At 36.9% G+C, this 17,127-nt stretch overlaps 1 protein-coding gene across 2 annotated transcripts; it reads left to right on the top strand.

Moving 5' to 3' along the window:
* The first annotated feature begins 223 nt into the window (after nucleotides 1–223).
* LOC116730855 (ATPase family AAA domain-containing protein 2-like) lies at nucleotides 224–17,127 on the top strand. 2 transcript variants are annotated; one of them, XM_032580377.1, is made up of 28 exons: nucleotides 224–561; nucleotides 1,790–1,881; nucleotides 2,376–2,404; nucleotides 2,848–2,941; nucleotides 3,292–3,361; nucleotides 4,792–4,870; nucleotides 4,955–5,074; nucleotides 5,372–5,426; nucleotides 6,601–6,663; nucleotides 7,044–7,155; nucleotides 7,323–7,438; nucleotides 7,558–7,732; nucleotides 7,907–7,995; nucleotides 8,085–8,244; nucleotides 8,482–8,572; nucleotides 8,658–8,972; nucleotides 9,062–9,179; nucleotides 9,297–9,483; nucleotides 9,901–10,086; nucleotides 10,299–10,371; nucleotides 10,500–10,696; nucleotides 11,786–11,945; nucleotides 12,296–12,418; nucleotides 12,622–12,708; nucleotides 13,866–14,252; nucleotides 14,906–15,039; nucleotides 15,556–15,684; nucleotides 16,014–17,127. In XM_032580377.1, exons 1-28 carry the CDS (start codon nucleotides 400–402, stop codon nucleotides 16,044–16,046), a joined length of 3,636 nt encoding a protein of 1,211 aa, XP_032436268.1. In that variant the 5' UTR covers nucleotides 224–399; the 3' UTR covers nucleotides 16,047–17,127. The 2 variants fall into 2 exon arrangements, with proteins under 2 accessions (XP_032436268.1, XP_032436267.1); XM_032580376.1 differs by having other exon boundaries at nucleotides 10,236–10,371.

Genomic DNA, 17,127 nt, shown 5'->3' with positions numbered 1-17,127 from the left:
ATATCTGGATTTTTAAAACTTTATATAAGCATATGTAAGACGCAGAAAATGTACCATTTATAAGATAAGATCTGTTTTTCTACTTCAATTTTAAAACCTCACATTTCTTAAACACACGTACATTGCGTCGTGACGACCACTAGGCGGCGGCAAAACTCAGCCGTTTGAATTGACTCGGGTTGTTGGGCTCCGAGAGCTTATCAAGCTGTCTGGGTGTGTTTGACTTTCAGCTCTCTCTTCAGTCACAGTAAGACGGTGACTCTAACATCATCTCTGCAAAACATCTCTCAACAGGTCGAGGTGACAATGTCGGTGTTTGCTCGATTTTTTTCTACTTTTAGTACTTTAGCTCGTAAGCTAACACATTAACCGTCTCCGGGTTAGCGTTTGAGCGTCACCATGGTGACGAACCGTGGTCGAGCCAAAAACAGAAGGGATGTAGTTCGGAACCGTAAGCTGAAAAAGAAGGCGGCCAAGGTCTCGAAGACTCCCCAGCGAGCCCGGAAAGACACCAGCATAAGGACAGCGGTGACTCGTTCAAAGGCGAAAAAGCTCCCCAAAGTCAGTGTGTTAATGTTGCTGCATTTTTTAAGTTTTAATTTTTAGCTGTTGGTCAGAACGAACCAACCAACGAAAGCAAAACAGGAAATACAAATCTTATAAAAAACATTGCAAAATATCATATTTATATATAAAAAAGATTATGTATGGTGATATAAAATATTTTCTCAACATGTAGATAGTGTGTTTTTTTTTGTCTCACACTATCAATCGGCTTAACAATTTCGATTAGTTGTTATTAAATTGCTTTATCTCTCTTATGATACACCTATGTTTACATAACCTTTTCCTTAATTTTTTCTTACTTGTTCTCACCTTTGTCTGCTTACGAAAGTGTTTTCCTTAATATTGCTTCTGTGAGTATTTAATGTATGGTTTATATTAACATGAAACATTAATAAACACAACATTAATTAATAGCATTGTCTTTTTAGCTTGCAATGTCTTAATTTCTTTAAGAGCATAACTATGTAGCTAACACATTTGTTTTTAATATAATTGCAAGATTTCTTCAAACATTTCCCAGTATTTAGATTTATTTTACGCCAATTAATAACTACTGCTTTAAAAACTGCGTGAATTTTGATGTTTTGAAAACATAATAGCTGAATCTCTAATTGATTTTAATAAATAATGTTCAACATCATTCAGATGAATTTTGCTGGGTGTGCTAGAGAAATCAAATTAATGAAAAATACAAACTGAAAAGCAAATAATTATGCATAAAAGATTCCTCAAAATACGAAATAGAAATCTGTAAAATTTCATCAAGCTTTCTTCTTTGCTGTTTTGGATAACTACAACAAAAAATGATATGCCTTTTATATCTTAATTTTAATGAATACATGACAAACGTGCATGTTTCATGTCAGTATCCCTCTTGTTTTCATTGTGATGATCTGACTGACTGGCTTGGTTAAACAAACCAGTACTACTATAATATATTACTTCTAGTAATTGATGGACAATATATTTAAAGTGTCTAGACTTCAGACAGATCTCAGTGCCAAAGATCACCAACAGTGTTGGATGAGAAACAGGGAAGGGAGCAAAATGTGTATTCATTGCAAGTAATATGGTCGTAGGAATATTTATCAATATTCTTCACATGATTTACTGATATTTTTACTGTAGCCCTGTACTTTAATTACCGGCATTATGCTATTCTGTGATCCATACATATGCATGATTAACAGTAACAGATACTAACCTATGAAATGTTCTTTAGAAAGTTCCTGCCAAGAAAGAAGAAGAGAATCACACAAATTCACACAAACGTGATGAAGAAGTTGCAAGAAAACCTGCAAGAAAAGTTATCAGGTCAGACATCAGAACCGAAATTTCAAAAGCCAGTAAAGATCTGAAATAACTGAGGATACATTTTCTAAGTGAGGTCTGTAAATACATATGCATTTTATAGTTTCCAGTTTATATTCAGACTATATATAGGACTTTATTATCCAAAAAATATAAAAAGTTAATCAATTTTTTATGTTGGAACCCCAGTGTTCATAAGATTGCTTGTAAAAGATTTGCTTGATGTAGTTTGAGGAAGTTGGTGAAATATCCATAGATGCTTATACAAATATTTCTGATTTGGTTGAGTTTTTTTAAACCTCAGACTCCAAATATACATTTTTTTAGCACCAATTCTAGTCATCAAACATTGTTTATTCTTTGTTCAGACAAAGAACAAATGTTTGATCACAAATGATGTAAACTATGATGCTAGACCTGATGCTCATTGTTTAATTTATCATTCTGCAGCTTTTCTTTTCAGTTTCCTTATACAGATGTTTGTCTTGTGTTGACAGGAGATCTTCTAGACTTAAGAACCTTACAGGTAAGACATGTTTTTTTCTTACATATTAAATATAAGTACTACTAAACTTTGAATTCAGTTTAATTCATATTCAAATATACTCTATCGCCCCCAAAGGGAAATTAAATAAAAATTGTAACCTTAAGGGAAAAAGTTGTAACATATGTTAAAGTTCTGATTCCTATGGATATTTGAATAAAAATCTGTCGTCATTAGTTTATACAAAGCTCAGTTTAACATTTTTTTCTTTTTATTTTATATATGTCCACATTGTGATTTATCCAAATAAATCCAGAGGTTTTCCTCTTGGCCTCTTTCAGTCTCAGGTATTATCAGGCCCAGAAAAGGTTACACAGTTTTAGACATTCTTAATATGTTGAAATTGAAAAAACAAAGAAAGACACATGCATGGATTAGTTTTTCATGCTATATAGAATCTAAACATATACATGCCATCATGTCAGGGGGTAAGAAGAATGGGATCAGGAAGAGTACCAGGAAAACCACACAGACGACTACATATGAGGCCTCCAAAAAGTTTGACGTCATCAACAGCAAGTAAGACGACTCAGGAACATAAAGGAAGTATAACACACTGTTCAAACAAGTTCTGAGTTTTATCGTGATGCAGTTTTTAAAATCAACTTAAATAAAAATGAATAGATAATTTTGGTTTATTCATTTGATTTTTAGCAATGAAACGTGTGCAGATGTAATATTCAGTCTTTACTTGTGGTCTTGCCAGGCTACATGTCTTCTTTAAGAACATTTTGTTTAATGATACGCATGTGAACTGTCACATTAATGTTTAATTGTTGCTCTTATCCTGGTTATTAGGAAAATTGGACTGTGATGAGAACAGATTTGATCATCATTATTCATACATCTTGATTATCATTTCTCTGCAGCCACGGAGACCAGAAGGATACAACCAATCAGAAGAAGAAAAAACGACTGATTAGGGACAAGAAAGATGGAGTAAGTCAACATGATTATTTATTTACTTCATTTGCAGCCACAGTAGAAGCTTTAACCTTCAGTTATTTCTAGTCTTTTGGTATTAAATGGACACAAAAAAGTCTCATGATGAAATAGAACCAAATTTGCTCATGAAATAATGTTGGACTCTGTAATTCAAGAAAAAATGATCAACTTTATCTTCTGTGTTTTATTTTTAATTATTATTATTATTGTTATTGTTGTTGTTGTTATTACTATTATCATCATTATTATTAGTAGGAGTAGTAGTTGTAGTTGGACTACAACTCTCAGTTTGGGTTCCTTTTAATGAAAATATGATGCAGCATAGTGGTAATATCATCTGATTACACCTTGCATACTTTTAATTAATTTTGTTCTAAGATGTTAAAAATAGAACCAAAATCATCAAAAATCTTGAAACAATTGCAGTAAGTTTGAATCGGGTGAATGTAATAAATAAAGCACCCTTTTCTGTATGTTTGTGAATAAGCTGCATCTGAACGCAGCTCAGAGCAGCTCCCAGTAGTTCTCTGCAGCTCTCTGCAACATGGGTTTGTTTTGACAGCATACTCTCATGCTGTGTTTACATTCTGCAGTAGCTTTAAAGCCCCGGTTCATGCTGTACTCAGTCTGTATGGGTGGGCACACCGTCTTATCAGCTCTCTGTGAGGGAGGTGCACCCAGCTGCACGCTGACTTTCCTCTCTGCTCACAGCTCCTGGGGAGGGGATGACAACTCTATCAGCTGCCAACATATTGGGGGAGGAGGAGGGGTGCAGCTGAGAGTGTGAGGAGCATCAGAGTGTGTTTATGGGGTTATGTCACATGAGGTTGACAAAGTTTAGATCTTCTTGGTTGTGAGGCATCTTTCTCAACTGGTGTGAACACATTTCTGTCAATCCCTTTGTTTTATCCAACTGAAACAGCAACAGAGAGCAGATTTCACTGAGATATAGTTGTAATCAAAGGTCCCATGTGGAAATCAGGACAAGGGGGGAGTGCCATTATGGATAAAAATACTTAACCAAGGATACAGCTGTTTATCTCTCCTTTTTAGCCTCTCTAGATCTTGGAACTGAGGCATCCTTTACAAACTGTGTAAACCCATTTAAAAATCACTGTTTCTGACAACAACATGTCAATAGACTTCTGTGTCTCTAGCAGTTTCTGCAAATTATTACTATATTTGATTTCAGTGAGTAGTTTTTGTCAAATTATTTTCATAGTTTCTCAAAAGTAATAGAAGTCTAGCTTCACAATTACAAAATTTTCAGCTAACAGAAAAGCAAAGTTTAATGATTAAACTCCTGTAAAATGTTGCTTTGAAATCATGACGTCTAATCTCTGATGTAATTTTGCTCCTTTTTTAAATACAGTATCTCTCTTAGTTTTGTTAATTATATTTAAGCTGTATTTATGTATTTGTAGAAGATTGCCTCTAAAGAACAGAAGAAGATAACACCAGAACCGCCGCAAAGAGACCTCATTGACACCACAGATGACATCGGTTTGTACAAACATGAAGCACCAAAGGAGAGGAAGAAAGGAGATGGGTGTTTCATCATACTTTCTTCTTCTGTGGTATTTCCAGTTGATGATGTAGATAGTGGGGTTGGAACAACTGCAGATGAGGAGAGTAACTGCAGCGTGACTGAGAATTTCGATGTCATACATTGCAAGGCCTCGTCTCCTTACCAGGGACCCAAAAGAGGTCAGTTCTGCTGTGTCTGTACTCTGAGCACAGAAAATATGAAAAATGAACTTCATTTTCTCTAAAATAGTTAAACACAGAGCAAGAAATGAAATATTATCTTGTTAAATCTGGTTTAGGAGAGCATATGTCAAAACACTTAAAATTTAACAACACAACTGTATCACTTCCATTTTGACTTTAGGAAGGAACAATGAACCAGATAACAAGGAATACAATCATTAGTCTAATAAGATTTATTAAAATAGTAATAAATCAACCCAGTTCTGGATTTCTGTTCTGTTCTGTTTCTAAAAGGAAATTTCCAGGTCAATTCATCAGGAAAAAGCATACCACGCAGGCGACCCTACAGGTGAGACCATGGATTCAACATTCTCTCTTCTTTAAGCTGTTTGAACTCACATGAATAGAAGAACGAGCATTATTTTTAATACACCATTAAACCCATCTAAATAAGCTCAAATTAGATGGAAATGCGCTTGAAAGACAGTGACTACAGATATAAAAAATAAGAAATCTAATTGTACTTTAGTTTATTATAGACAACTTTCTAAAACACTCCAAAATTACATTAAACTCTTTGCTGACTGGTTAAGAAAACAAACAAACAAAAAAACTATATATTTTTTTATTGTATTTCCTAAATATGTAAGTGACTTGGCTCGTATTACAGGAAGATATTGTTGTAATGAACCTGTTCTAGGTCAGGTTATGGCAAATCACGGTTTTAGAGTGTAATTCTGCTTTAATTTACTGACAATATTTCCCAATTATTCACACCTTAGATTATGATTCAGTGAAATATTTTACAAACTGATCTTGTTTCTCTTCGGTTGTTAAGACTCACGTTTTTGTTTTTGTAAAAGCTACTCATCACTACTAATTTTGACCATTTACTGAATGATTTAAAACAGATCTAGTTACAGTTATAAGTTTTCATAAAATCATTATGAATGATCATGTGCTTTCTATACTTTTTTGCTGTTTAAAATGATTTTTTCATTGCAAAAATATGATGCAACTGTAATGATTTTTAAAAACAAGACGATCACAGCAACAACCATCTTACCTAAGACCCAATTTAACTCTGGGTCTTGTGGAGTTAGGGAAAGTGGTTTCACATTGGAATAACTGGTTCTTATTGTAAAATTGTTAAATAGAGTGATCACTGTGGTATAATTAATCACTAAACTTATGGAAAACTATTTGAACTGTTGTATTGACCCCTGAAACCACTCACCAAAATGTTTAAGTCTAGTGAACCTATGTATATTAGTCTGTATGTAAAATATGTTTTTTCTGTAGGTTAGAAAAAACATAACCATAAATATGATAATGTGGGAAAAAATATTTTTTTAAAAACTCTTTGCAACTATATTTGTTCCCTCGTGGAAAAATTACAGTTCAAATCCATTATTCAAGGCCCATCGATACCAGTAATGTGTGTTTATTTTACCTTCTGACAGGAACTGCTTCTTTACTGCTCAATCTGAGAAATATTTGTTTACTTCTTCACTTTCCATCAGGGCTGCTCAGAATGCATGGTCAACTGATGACGCTGATTCAGATGATGAAAAGGCCTCTAGCAGGTTGGCAGAGACACTGAATCTCTACACTGAGGACTGTAACATAAATTCTCTCTTTTGGTTTTTAGTGTCCAGTGTTAACAAAGACAGTAGAAGAACTATTATGAAAGAATCCACTGGATCAGAATAAGAGAGTCAAGGAATTAGTTTACTGTGTGGCTCCTTTTATTTTTTTTTTCACAAATAAAAAAAGTAAATCAGTTATTACACAGACTTGACAGAAATATCAACTCACTTGCAACTTTCTGAAAGTTGGTTAAGTTTATCTTTTATAATGTTGAACTTGTCCAGGTTTGACTTTTTAAATTTGTTTACAAGAAATGTAAGTGCAGTTTTTCTTGATTGGTTTTACCAATTATCATAATTTTTTAACTCCACTTCAGCAACTGCCGTTCACTCGGTCTGCGTACGGAGGAGCTTTTTAGTTCTCGCAGAGACAAGCTGGCCATGGGAGCAGGTCTGGCAGACATTGATCCCATGGCTATTGATCGGAAGGTAAGTTACACCACAGCTGTCATATCTGTCACTAACCGGTGTGAGATCCTCGTGGATCCTCTATTCTGCACACCTACATTTTTATTGTTTACAGTATGTGATTCTCTTGCAAATATTTATGTGCTTGATTCTTTTTCCCTTCCTTGATAATTTTATTTTCTCCTCAGGTGGGCTTTGACAGTATCGGTGGGCTGTCGGGTCACATCTCAGCTCTAAAGGAGATGGTTGTCTTCCCTCTTCTCTACCCAGAAGTCTTTGATAATTTCAAGATTCAGCCTCCCAGGTGACTCACACAAATGATGATGAACTAGACAGGATTTATGTTCATTCTCAACACTAAATTATGTTCAGCTTTAATTTATTTAAACCCAAATAAAAAACATAGTTTTGCCTTTTTTTCAGGGGTTGTCTGTTCTATGGCCCACCAGGGACTGGGAAAACACTGGTTGCCCGGGCGTTGGCCAATGAATGCAGCCATGGCAACGAGAAGGTGTCTTTCTTCATGAGGAAAGGAGCTGATTGCCTCAGCAAATGGGTGGGCGAGTCCGAGAGGCAGCTGAGGCTGCTGTTTGAGCAGGTAAAGGTAACTTTAAAGCTATCTGATGTTGCTGCGCTGCCCCCTTGTGGCTGGTTGCAAAAAAGGCTGAAAAAATAGGTTTAAGAAATACAAAGATTCAACAATGTCATCAGTTTTTGAAATAAAAAAAATACATTACATCAAAATAATGCTCCACTTTTGTTCATTCTTTAGGCGTATCAGAGACGTCCCTCCATCATCTTCTTTGATGAGATTGATGGCTTGGCTCCTGTTCGATCCAGCAAACAAGATCAGATTCACAGGTCTTTATAGTCCTTAGATATACATATTTTACCTTGACCCTCTTTCTGTGGCTGTAAATAATGACAAATTTATTTTTAAACTTCTGCAGCTCTATTGTGTCAACTCTGCTGGCTCTGATGGATGGGTTGGATGGTCGAGGAGAGATAGTGGTGATCGGAGCGACAAACAGGCTGGACTCCATCGACCCAGCTCTGCGGCGTCCGGGACGCTTTGATAGGGAGTTTCTGTTTGGCCTTCCTGACAAAGAAGTAAAACTTTATTCTTTTCTTGTCATCATCTGCCTGAAATTTCTAACTTTCTAATATTTTATACAGTAGTTTGACTCTTTGAAATAGTTTGCAAGTGTATATTTTATAAGAAGCTTGTATTACTATCAGTTAATTACAATTTTTGGAAATGTTGAATATTGGAAGTGTTTAATTTTCAATACTTGTACAATTTAACTGGAATTCTAAAATGTATAATTTTTGCTCCTTGTGTTTCAGTCTCGTAAAGAGATTATGAAGATCCATACACGGCTGTGGAAACCTCCTCCTTCAGAAGACTTTCTGGATGAACTTGCAGAAAAATGTGTGGGTAGGTGGGATGAAAATCACATGCTTTGTAATTTGCCACATCAATTTTTTTAATGAAGTGACCTCAAAATCCTTAATTGCTGCAGGTTACTGTGGTGCCGACATCAGGGCGGTGTGCACTGAGGCAGCACTGTGCGCCCTGCGGCGTCGCTACCCACAGATCTACGGCACCTCGCAGAAGCTCTTGCTGGATGTCTCCTCCATCTCTGTTAGCAGCTGCGACTTTGTGGCGGCTATGAGGAAGATGAAGCCGGCGTCTCAACGCTCCAACGCCTGCCCTACAAAACCACTGTCAGCTGTGGTCCAGCCCCTGCTACACTCAGCCCTCAGCCACATCCTGGAGGTTCTGCAGAAGATGTTTCCACACGCTGAACAGGGGATGAAGAGGAAGAGGGAGCCTGGTGAGTGAGTGCTGAACGCTGGAAGCATCGCTGTTGGGTTATTATATAGAATCAAATTCAGAATTTTTACATCTGTGTCTTTGTGCAAGATCTGACTTCTGGTATCCTCGATGATGGTCTAATGAGTAGTGGAGATGAAGGAACCTCAACCTGCAGCATTTCTGCTCCTTCCACCTCCCAGAACAAAAACTTCCTGCATTTTGCTAGGTGAAATATCGTGCTGGCACAGAACTCTATCTAACATAAAACAATATGTAATATGTATGCTAATTTTATAACTTAAACTATAAATGCCTTTGTACTCTGTTCTGTTGGCTCCTGCAGGAGTGCTGTCAAACACCCAACGTCCCACCGCCCCCGAATGCTCCTGGCTGGTCGCCCGGACTCTGGTCAGACATCCCACCTGGCCCCTGCAGTTCTGCATGCCCTGGAGCGTTTCACTGTCCACAGCCTGGATTCTGCGGTGTTGTTTGGTTTCAGCTGGACTTCTCCCGAGGAAGCCTGTGCACAGGTAATTGTTAGATAAGACCACACAGATGCTATCATGAATTCATAGACTTTATTGTAGTGCAAAATATTGAGCACCTATAGTTATACATAGCTCAAGATATGTGTATCTTTCTGAAAGATTTGATTTCCTGCCGATTTATTTAAAATGTAGATATGGAATGTCTAAATCAGGTCTTATTTTTCTAATTAGACTCAGCTGCAAGGCTTTTACAGCAATGTTTAAGCTATTTTATAAAAATGTTAATTTACACATAGAGGCTGAAACTTTGCTATTATATTTACCAACCTGCACACCACAAAGTGAACTACTGTCCTTAATCAGCATTTGGTGGTAGTAGAAAGAAACTGCAGAAAGAATCAAAAGACAATTTAGAAAAAACTAAATTAAAGCTTTCAAGTAAATGTCTCCCCTTATCAGGTGTTCTGCGAGGCCAAACGGACATCACCCAGCATCCTCTACATCCCTCACATCCAGCAGTGGTGGGACACGGCAGGATCAGCACTTAGAGCCTCGTTTCTCAGCTTGCTGGGCAGCATCCCCTCTTTTTCTCCCATCCTCCTTCTCGCCACCTGCAGCGTTCCTCACCAGAAGCTCGACACAGAGGTAAAGTTTCCTTTACCTCTTCTGAGCATTCTCTTATTTTATGCTGTTTCTTTGAGTTATTATTGAAAGCAGGAAACAAAGCCAGAAACACTCATTCCAGGGAAGAAAATGAACATATTATACCTAAACATATCTTGTTTTATCATCAGATACAAACTCTGTTTCGGGAGGAGTATGGGGAGATATATACAATGACTGTTCCCTCCCGGCAGGAGAGAACAGAGTTTTTTGAGGATCTCATTTTGAACCAGGCGGCTGAACCTCCGCCATCTAAGAATAAAAGAAGTATGTGACACAGAGCACCATGTATGTGTCCATGGTGCTCTGTTCCACTCATATGCTGACTACTGTATACCAAGTATTCAGTAACAGTTTAAAAAGTTTGCTTAATTCACCTGCTCATCTGCCATCAGTGACCCAGAACATGGAGATCCTTCCTGTGGCTCCACTTCCTCCCCTGAGACAGATGAGCGAGCAGGAGCGCCTCCGTGTGGAGGAGCAGGAAGAGGATGTGCTGCGGGAACTCCGCCTCTTCCTCCGTAACCTCACAGAGCGACTGATGGTGGACCGCCGCTTTAAGGCCTTCACCAAACCTGTCGACATAGAGGAGGTAATCTCATTCTTTTTTCTTTTTTTTTTTTATCAAGCTTTAACTGGAAGACTGTTTTCATCATAGTAGGATAGTGAAACACTTCATTGGATTACTCATGAGGCATTGATCATTTATTGAAATAATCTTTAACTAATTTACTAGTCGATTAGTTGCCATCTTAAGTATAGAGACTCTTGAAAAAAACGAAAAAGAGCAATAATTAAGCCAAAGCTGTATATCATTTACTGTATTTTTTGGACTATTAGCTGCTACTTTCTTCCCACGCTTTGAACCATGCTGCTTATAGCCCGTTTTCTGTGGATTTTTCTTCAACCGCCAGGGGACTCTTTAGCAGCATGTGAATCATTGGAAGTCAAAACTGGAAATCAAAGAAGAAAGTGCTGATTTTGATTTAGAACAAGCACATGTCAGGCTTGACAGAGAAATTTCTTCAAACTCAAACCCCCTCATCATGGAAACAACACAAAGAAGTTCATATGATCCATCTTTTAAGTTGAGGGCTATCGATCTGGCAGTACAGTAGGGAAATAGAGCCGCTACACGTAAGCTTGGGGTGAACGAATCCATGGGTCCGCCGTTGGAGACCCAGGGCTGCGTCCTTAATAGCACAATTATTAAAACCGAGAGCGGTGGAGATACCAGCAGCTTATACATGTAGGTTTCCAGTTTTCTTTTTAAATGTTAGGGAGGCGCCTTATAGAAAGGTGCGCTCTATAGTCCGAAAAATACGATTTATACATTTTGCATTTAAGACAAAAACATTTTTGTCTGTAAGTATGGTTTACCCAAAATTCTTCAAATGCCATAATTTTAGTTTCAGCTGCTTCAAATTCACTAAAAGAATGCTATGTTATTGCATTCTAGGCAATAAAGTGTTTATTTTCTTATTTAAAAAGGAATTTAATTATTTCCTTTTCATATTTAACTGTGTTTCCATTATTGTATAAAAAAAGGCTTTAAAGTAAATGTATGCTCTCTAGACATACAGTTTAAAACTAAAACAAAGTTAATATTAGGTAATTGTGCTCCTGCTCCTTGCTGGATGTTTTAGAAAGAGTATAAAACCATAAACTCTCCATCTTCCAGGTCCCAGACTACCTCATTGTGATCCAGAAGCCCATGGATCTCTCCACCCTGCTGTACAACATTGATGAGCATAAATATGTCACCGTTGATGAGTTCATGTCAGACGCAGACCTCATCTGGCAGAATGCTCTTGAGTACAACCCAGACAGAGACCCAGCAGGTGGGAATAAATACATAACTCTGTATATAATGAACACAATGTTTTAAGAACACTTTGAACAGAACCACAAAACCACCGCACCTTCAGGTCTAATCCACACTTACAGATCCAGCAGAATCTGTTGTGGGCTAGAGGTGACAAGCCCTTTGTATATAGTGATATTTTAAAATGACCAGGTGCAGAGCTTTTGAAGGAAATTAAAGCTAAACTTTAAGGTTTTTGTGCTTTCTTTATTGAGTGTTCCATTTTGCTTTGCAAAAAAATATTAGATTATCCCTTAGACTTTTACCTAATGTGAATTCAAAGTTTATATATTTTAATATTCATGTGAAATGGTTTGCTTGTGTCAGATCGTCACATCCGTCACCGTGCCTGCGCCCTGAAAGACACAATGCGAGTCATCGTCAGAGATGAGCTGGACAAGGATTTCCAGAGGATCTGCGAGGAAATTCGTGAGTCTCGGCTTGAGAGAGGTAAAACTTTGTTCACTGTAGCCAAACTACACCAGGTGTTCAGCATGGATTCTCAATTTTATTCTTACAAATGCTATTTAGTTCTGAAGTAATAAAACATTCCTTTGAATTAAAAATGTCTGCTATGGTATGTATTTACATAGTCAGTGCTTATTTTTTTAAAGCCTCCAACTCACAAATTAAGACTTTTATTTTTATGACAGCATTATCCCACAGGGGCAGAGCCAATCTAGAGTTGACCAATGGCTTCTACAACTCTGTGTTCCCCAGAAACAGCACTGGACCACAACGTAAGCCTTGATAAAAATTCTGTCTTGAAAAGACAATGTAACTTAACACCAAAATGTAACTTTCTCAAAGGTTTAAACCATCAATGGTTAGCATTCTTCCGCAAAAAAATAAAATACTTCAATGGGTAATTATTTTTGCTCTTAACTTAAATACAGTTGTATTCAATAAATTAGAAAAGCATTTCGATGAGACTCATTTGTCAAATAGAAAGTGCCTTTTGAAAAAAAATCTTTAAATGTGTATAAAATGTGGTTTTCATTAGCCCACGGTTCTCTATTAAAATGATTTTTCTATTTTTGTCTGACCTATTATTCTATTCTTAAATGTTGTGTTTTCATTAGCTGTAAGCGAAACAGAAATAAAGACTTAAAAACCTCAATTGATTACAAGATGTAATAGTATTTTTGTGTTCATGTCTGAGCTTCAGACTTGACATGTAGCCTTTGCTATTGCTACTTTTGTCTCAGGTGGGCACTGGGTTCATTCACTGCATAAATTTTTAGCATTTATTAGTCTTCATTTTGGTTATGGAAATTAATATTGTAAGCTCCTAGCTAAAAAGGAAAAGTTTTTAAAAAATGATGATATATGATGTATTTACTGTTAAACAAGAAATTGTTTGTTTGGCTAAATTACACAAATTTACAAAATGAATATCAGGTTTATTTTTTCTAGCAGCAACAATACAAAAAATGTCTCAGAAAAATCAAACAGTATTATCTTATGGAAAATACTCAATATGTATTCCTGTTTAGATCAAACTGACAAAAAAATTAACTGCCATTTTTAAAGTGTCATATTTTCAAGAAATAATATACATTGTCATGTTAAAGAAACACCTTTGTTCAATAATTCAGAGGGAAAGAAAGAGGTGAAGTAAAGATGCAATGACAGAGAGCTACAGAATCTTTATTCAAATGTAAAGGCATTAGAGTCACAGAGCCGATGAGAAGAAGAGGTAGAATCTGCAGAGCTGACTGAAAGGAGAACAATGAATGAGAGAGAGTCTGCAGCTGCAGGGAGAAAAGGCTAAAGCAGATCAAGATCAAGTGAACAGAGATTCAGCTCCACTCCATCGCATTTCTTCTCTGTGTAATGACCCCTCCTATCCTCTCTCTACCCTCAATCCCAACTCTCTTCTGACTTCTTTTTGCAGTGCGTAAGAAAAAGTCTTTCAAATCGTCTCGAAAATCCAAGTGGAGCACTGGTGTCATTAGGAAACAGCAACGAAAGAAGACAGCTTCAACCTCCTCAATGTCCAGCATAACCAGTTCAGATTCAAGTACAGATGGAATGGGAGGGGAGAGTAGTTCTGTTGGCCAAACCTCATCCAGTTTGTCAGACAGCAGCGATGATGACGAGAAGATCTTCCTGAAGCTTAACAGGCACCATCAAGACTTTAAAGCTCTCCAAAAACGTCTTAAGCAAAGATGCAACGAGTCCAGCAGCAGCACTCCCAAAATTAAACTGAAGTCCAGCCAGCCTTCAAAGTCTGACCCCATCCGAAGGAAATCGTTGACGGAGTTCTATTTAAAGAAATTAGGTGTGTGTTTGTCTAACAGAGATTTGGAGCAGAAGCTGGACCTCTAACTCAGGCTGTGTGACCGCTCTGCTCTTGCCCTACTAACCAGTCTTCATGGGACTCTGACTGAGCTTCACAGCTGCAGTGTGCGAAACAGGTAGTGAAAGTGCTGCTTCTGCTCTTGCTTTGCTTCTCCTGACGCTGCTGAGCAAGATCTAAAGAGCAAACATTTCACAGTCGGGTAGAACTCTGGGCACAGAGCCAAACTGGCATAAAGCTGAGCCGAGAACAGATGCTCTCTGATATTCTGTCACAGAAATAAATGTTCACTTCAAATAACTCAAGAGAACCATTTTTTGATTTACTCCACGGGATTATTTTAGTTTGAAATGTTGGTGTTTGTACTTGTACCCTGTAAACAAAAAAGCTTTACCTCTTCTTTTCCTTAATGTGACTGGTGCAGGATAAGTATATTTAGATGCAAACAAAAATGAAGCTTTAATTAAAAAATATATAGGTTTGATATAAGAATTAAAGTTAACTTAACTTTAATGTTATACAAAAATATGTAATTGTGGTTTTGTGTCTTTGTTTGTTGTGTGCACCCTTTAATAAACCTTAACATCATTTTTTTCAGCTAAAAGGAGAACACCTTTCTTTTCTGTCTTCCCCAGAAAGGCAGAGAAAGTCTGAGATGAGAACAAACAAGGCTGTTTTTGAGCAAATGCAGCAGTTCAACAAGAACAGATCTGCAGAGAGTGTTGACGAGCAAACACCCGACCTCGTAGTTGATCACAAAAAGCTGAAAGTAAGTTAACTTTGGTTATGTTTTAAGATGTTGGGCCTTTTTCTTTTAAGAGTTGCACTGCTAGCAATAAAATCCTGGCCATTTTTTGCCTGTGTGGGATATTCTTTGTAACAGACCAGGTCTTGGTAGTGCATAATCTTGAATTGAAACAAAAATAATCCAGCTTTGCTCATTTGGAGACTGGAAATTTTAACCATTCTGCTTTGCTCAAGCTCCTTTTTTGGAGAGTCTCTGAACAAGTCAGCAACTGTAGAATATCCTAAAAGCACCTGATACCTGGTTAGCGATTATCACTCTTTTCGGGAACCAAGAAATAGAGTTCCCTTGTACTTTTTGAACTCAAAATTTTATGCATCATATTTATAGCAATCCATGATGAAATGTCTGTTTCTAAGTTCTAATCTAAAATGACATCCCAAACCTTAGCCCAGCCCCCTTTTGCTCTGATTGAGCAAAAAGGGGCAAAGTAATTTATTTGCAGCTATTGTTTGCAGTCATTATTTTTGTTTTCTCCAGGAGCTGCTGAACAGGGCAATAATTAAAACAGAGGCTGCTGAGGTGGAGACTCTGGAGAAACTTTATGCTCTGTTGGCTCAATCCATCTACAGACACAGAAACATCTACAACAAGACAGAGCTCATTAAGGTACAGCAACGCCACTCAGCTTTGTTTATTCAGGAACCTTTTAGATGGAGGCTACTTAAAAGAGTTGAGAAGTTGCTAAAGGCTATCACATACTATTGTTTTATTTTAGCCGTTATATGATTTTATTACGCGCAAGTAGAGGTAAAAGCTGCTCAACTAAAATTCATAGTTTAATGAATCACAACATAACTGCTGAAAAACAAGTTTTGGTTTTGATGCCTGTAAAGAAAAAGAAAAAGCAAACTGATACTTTGTGGAGGAGTTTATCTGGCAAAGACAATTGCAACTGGTTTATTTAATTATTTCTTTTTCCACTCTTTTTTCTCTAGGAAATGAAGAAGGAAATTGAAAACTTCTCCTGAGCTACAATAATAAAACCCAAGTAACTTTAAATGTAAAGTTTTCTTTTGTTTTTATATTAAAGTGGCAGTATTAATTTGAGTTTTTTGAGCTTTACGTCATCTTGTAATGTTATTCCCCAATCAAAAACATTCTTGGAGTGTTGCTTTGATTCTTTCATGCATGTTTGAGAAATCATTTAATATCCCTTAGCAACCATTCAGCAGTGCAGAATGCTTGGGGGGCTGAGGATGAAGCTCCTCCTTGGAGCTGCAGTTTTCAAACTTCTGAGCTACCGCCTCACAAAGCATTTCTCCCACGTGGTTTCCCCTTTCAGCTCCTTCTGACTAGCCAGCACCAATTAGTAAACACCTGATGGAAATGTGCATCAGCTGAGTTCATTGTATGAGTTACTTCTCAGTGCAACATTGTTAAAGGGTTAATGGTTAAAGGGTTAATGTTGTGGCGACTTCCTGAAGGCGGAAATTGGAAAGGAGACAGAGGCCCAGTTTCAAGGCGTTAAATTATGAAGCTGATTTTCTTTTAAGTGATATTTGAGATATGCAGCATTTTATAAGAACTGAAGGTGACGTAGTTACTTGATTGATCTACAAAATTTTATTATGTAGCTATAGCTGGGAAGCACATGATACTGCCTCTTGAAAGTATATTTATAAATTGTTGCAAAAATTCTAAATACCTCAGTATTTATAGTATTGCACCAGATTCTCTAAAGATTTATTGCTTTGACATTTTACAAAAGGCAAAGCTTCTGACCAGTGTGTTTATTTACTGAATTTATCATGACATGCACTTTATAAAAGTGTAGTTCTGGGTAAATGAAAAACGTTGACTGTGTGTTTTGTGCATCAGCCCACTAAAGTGTGCCTGTTTGTTTGGGTTTAGATTGTCATAAGGATTTTTACTTTTAAACACAACTGGATTTACATCCAATAATCTGTTGGTATTAGATTTCAGCATCAAATGCAGCAAAGAGAGTTTAAGATAAAATTGCTAACATTTCACATGCTTTCTATTTGCTGATGTTAATAGATGACATGTTTGGTTGAAATAAATAGTTTTGAATGTAACATTACCTTTATA

This window comes from Xiphophorus hellerii, chromosome 13 (assembly GCF_003331165.1).
Source record: "Xiphophorus hellerii strain 12219 chromosome 13, Xiphophorus_hellerii-4.1, whole genome shotgun sequence".
Classification (NCBI taxonomy): Eukaryota; Metazoa; Chordata; class Actinopteri; order Cyprinodontiformes; family Poeciliidae; genus Xiphophorus; species Xiphophorus hellerii.
The sequence above is the reverse complement of the archived record's forward strand: the minus strand, read 5'-3'. Positions and strand labels throughout refer to the sequence as shown.

What these genes read in the sequence shown, in the direction of transcription:
- LOC116730855 (XM_032580376.1), top strand. Translation starts at nt 400, where the DNA reads ATGGTGACGAACCGTGGTCGAGCCAAAAACAGAAGGGATGTAGTTCGG. An exon ending in GATGAAAAGGCCTCTAGCAG is followed by an intron (nt 6,664 to 7,043) that starts GTTGGCAGAGAC and finishes ACTCCACTTCAG; the next exon opens with CAACTGCCGTTCACTCGGTC. An exon ending in AACTTCCTGCATTTTGCTAG is followed by an intron (nt 9,180 to 9,296) that starts GTGAAATATCGT and finishes TGGCTCCTGCAG; the next exon opens with GAGTGCTGTCAAACACCCAA.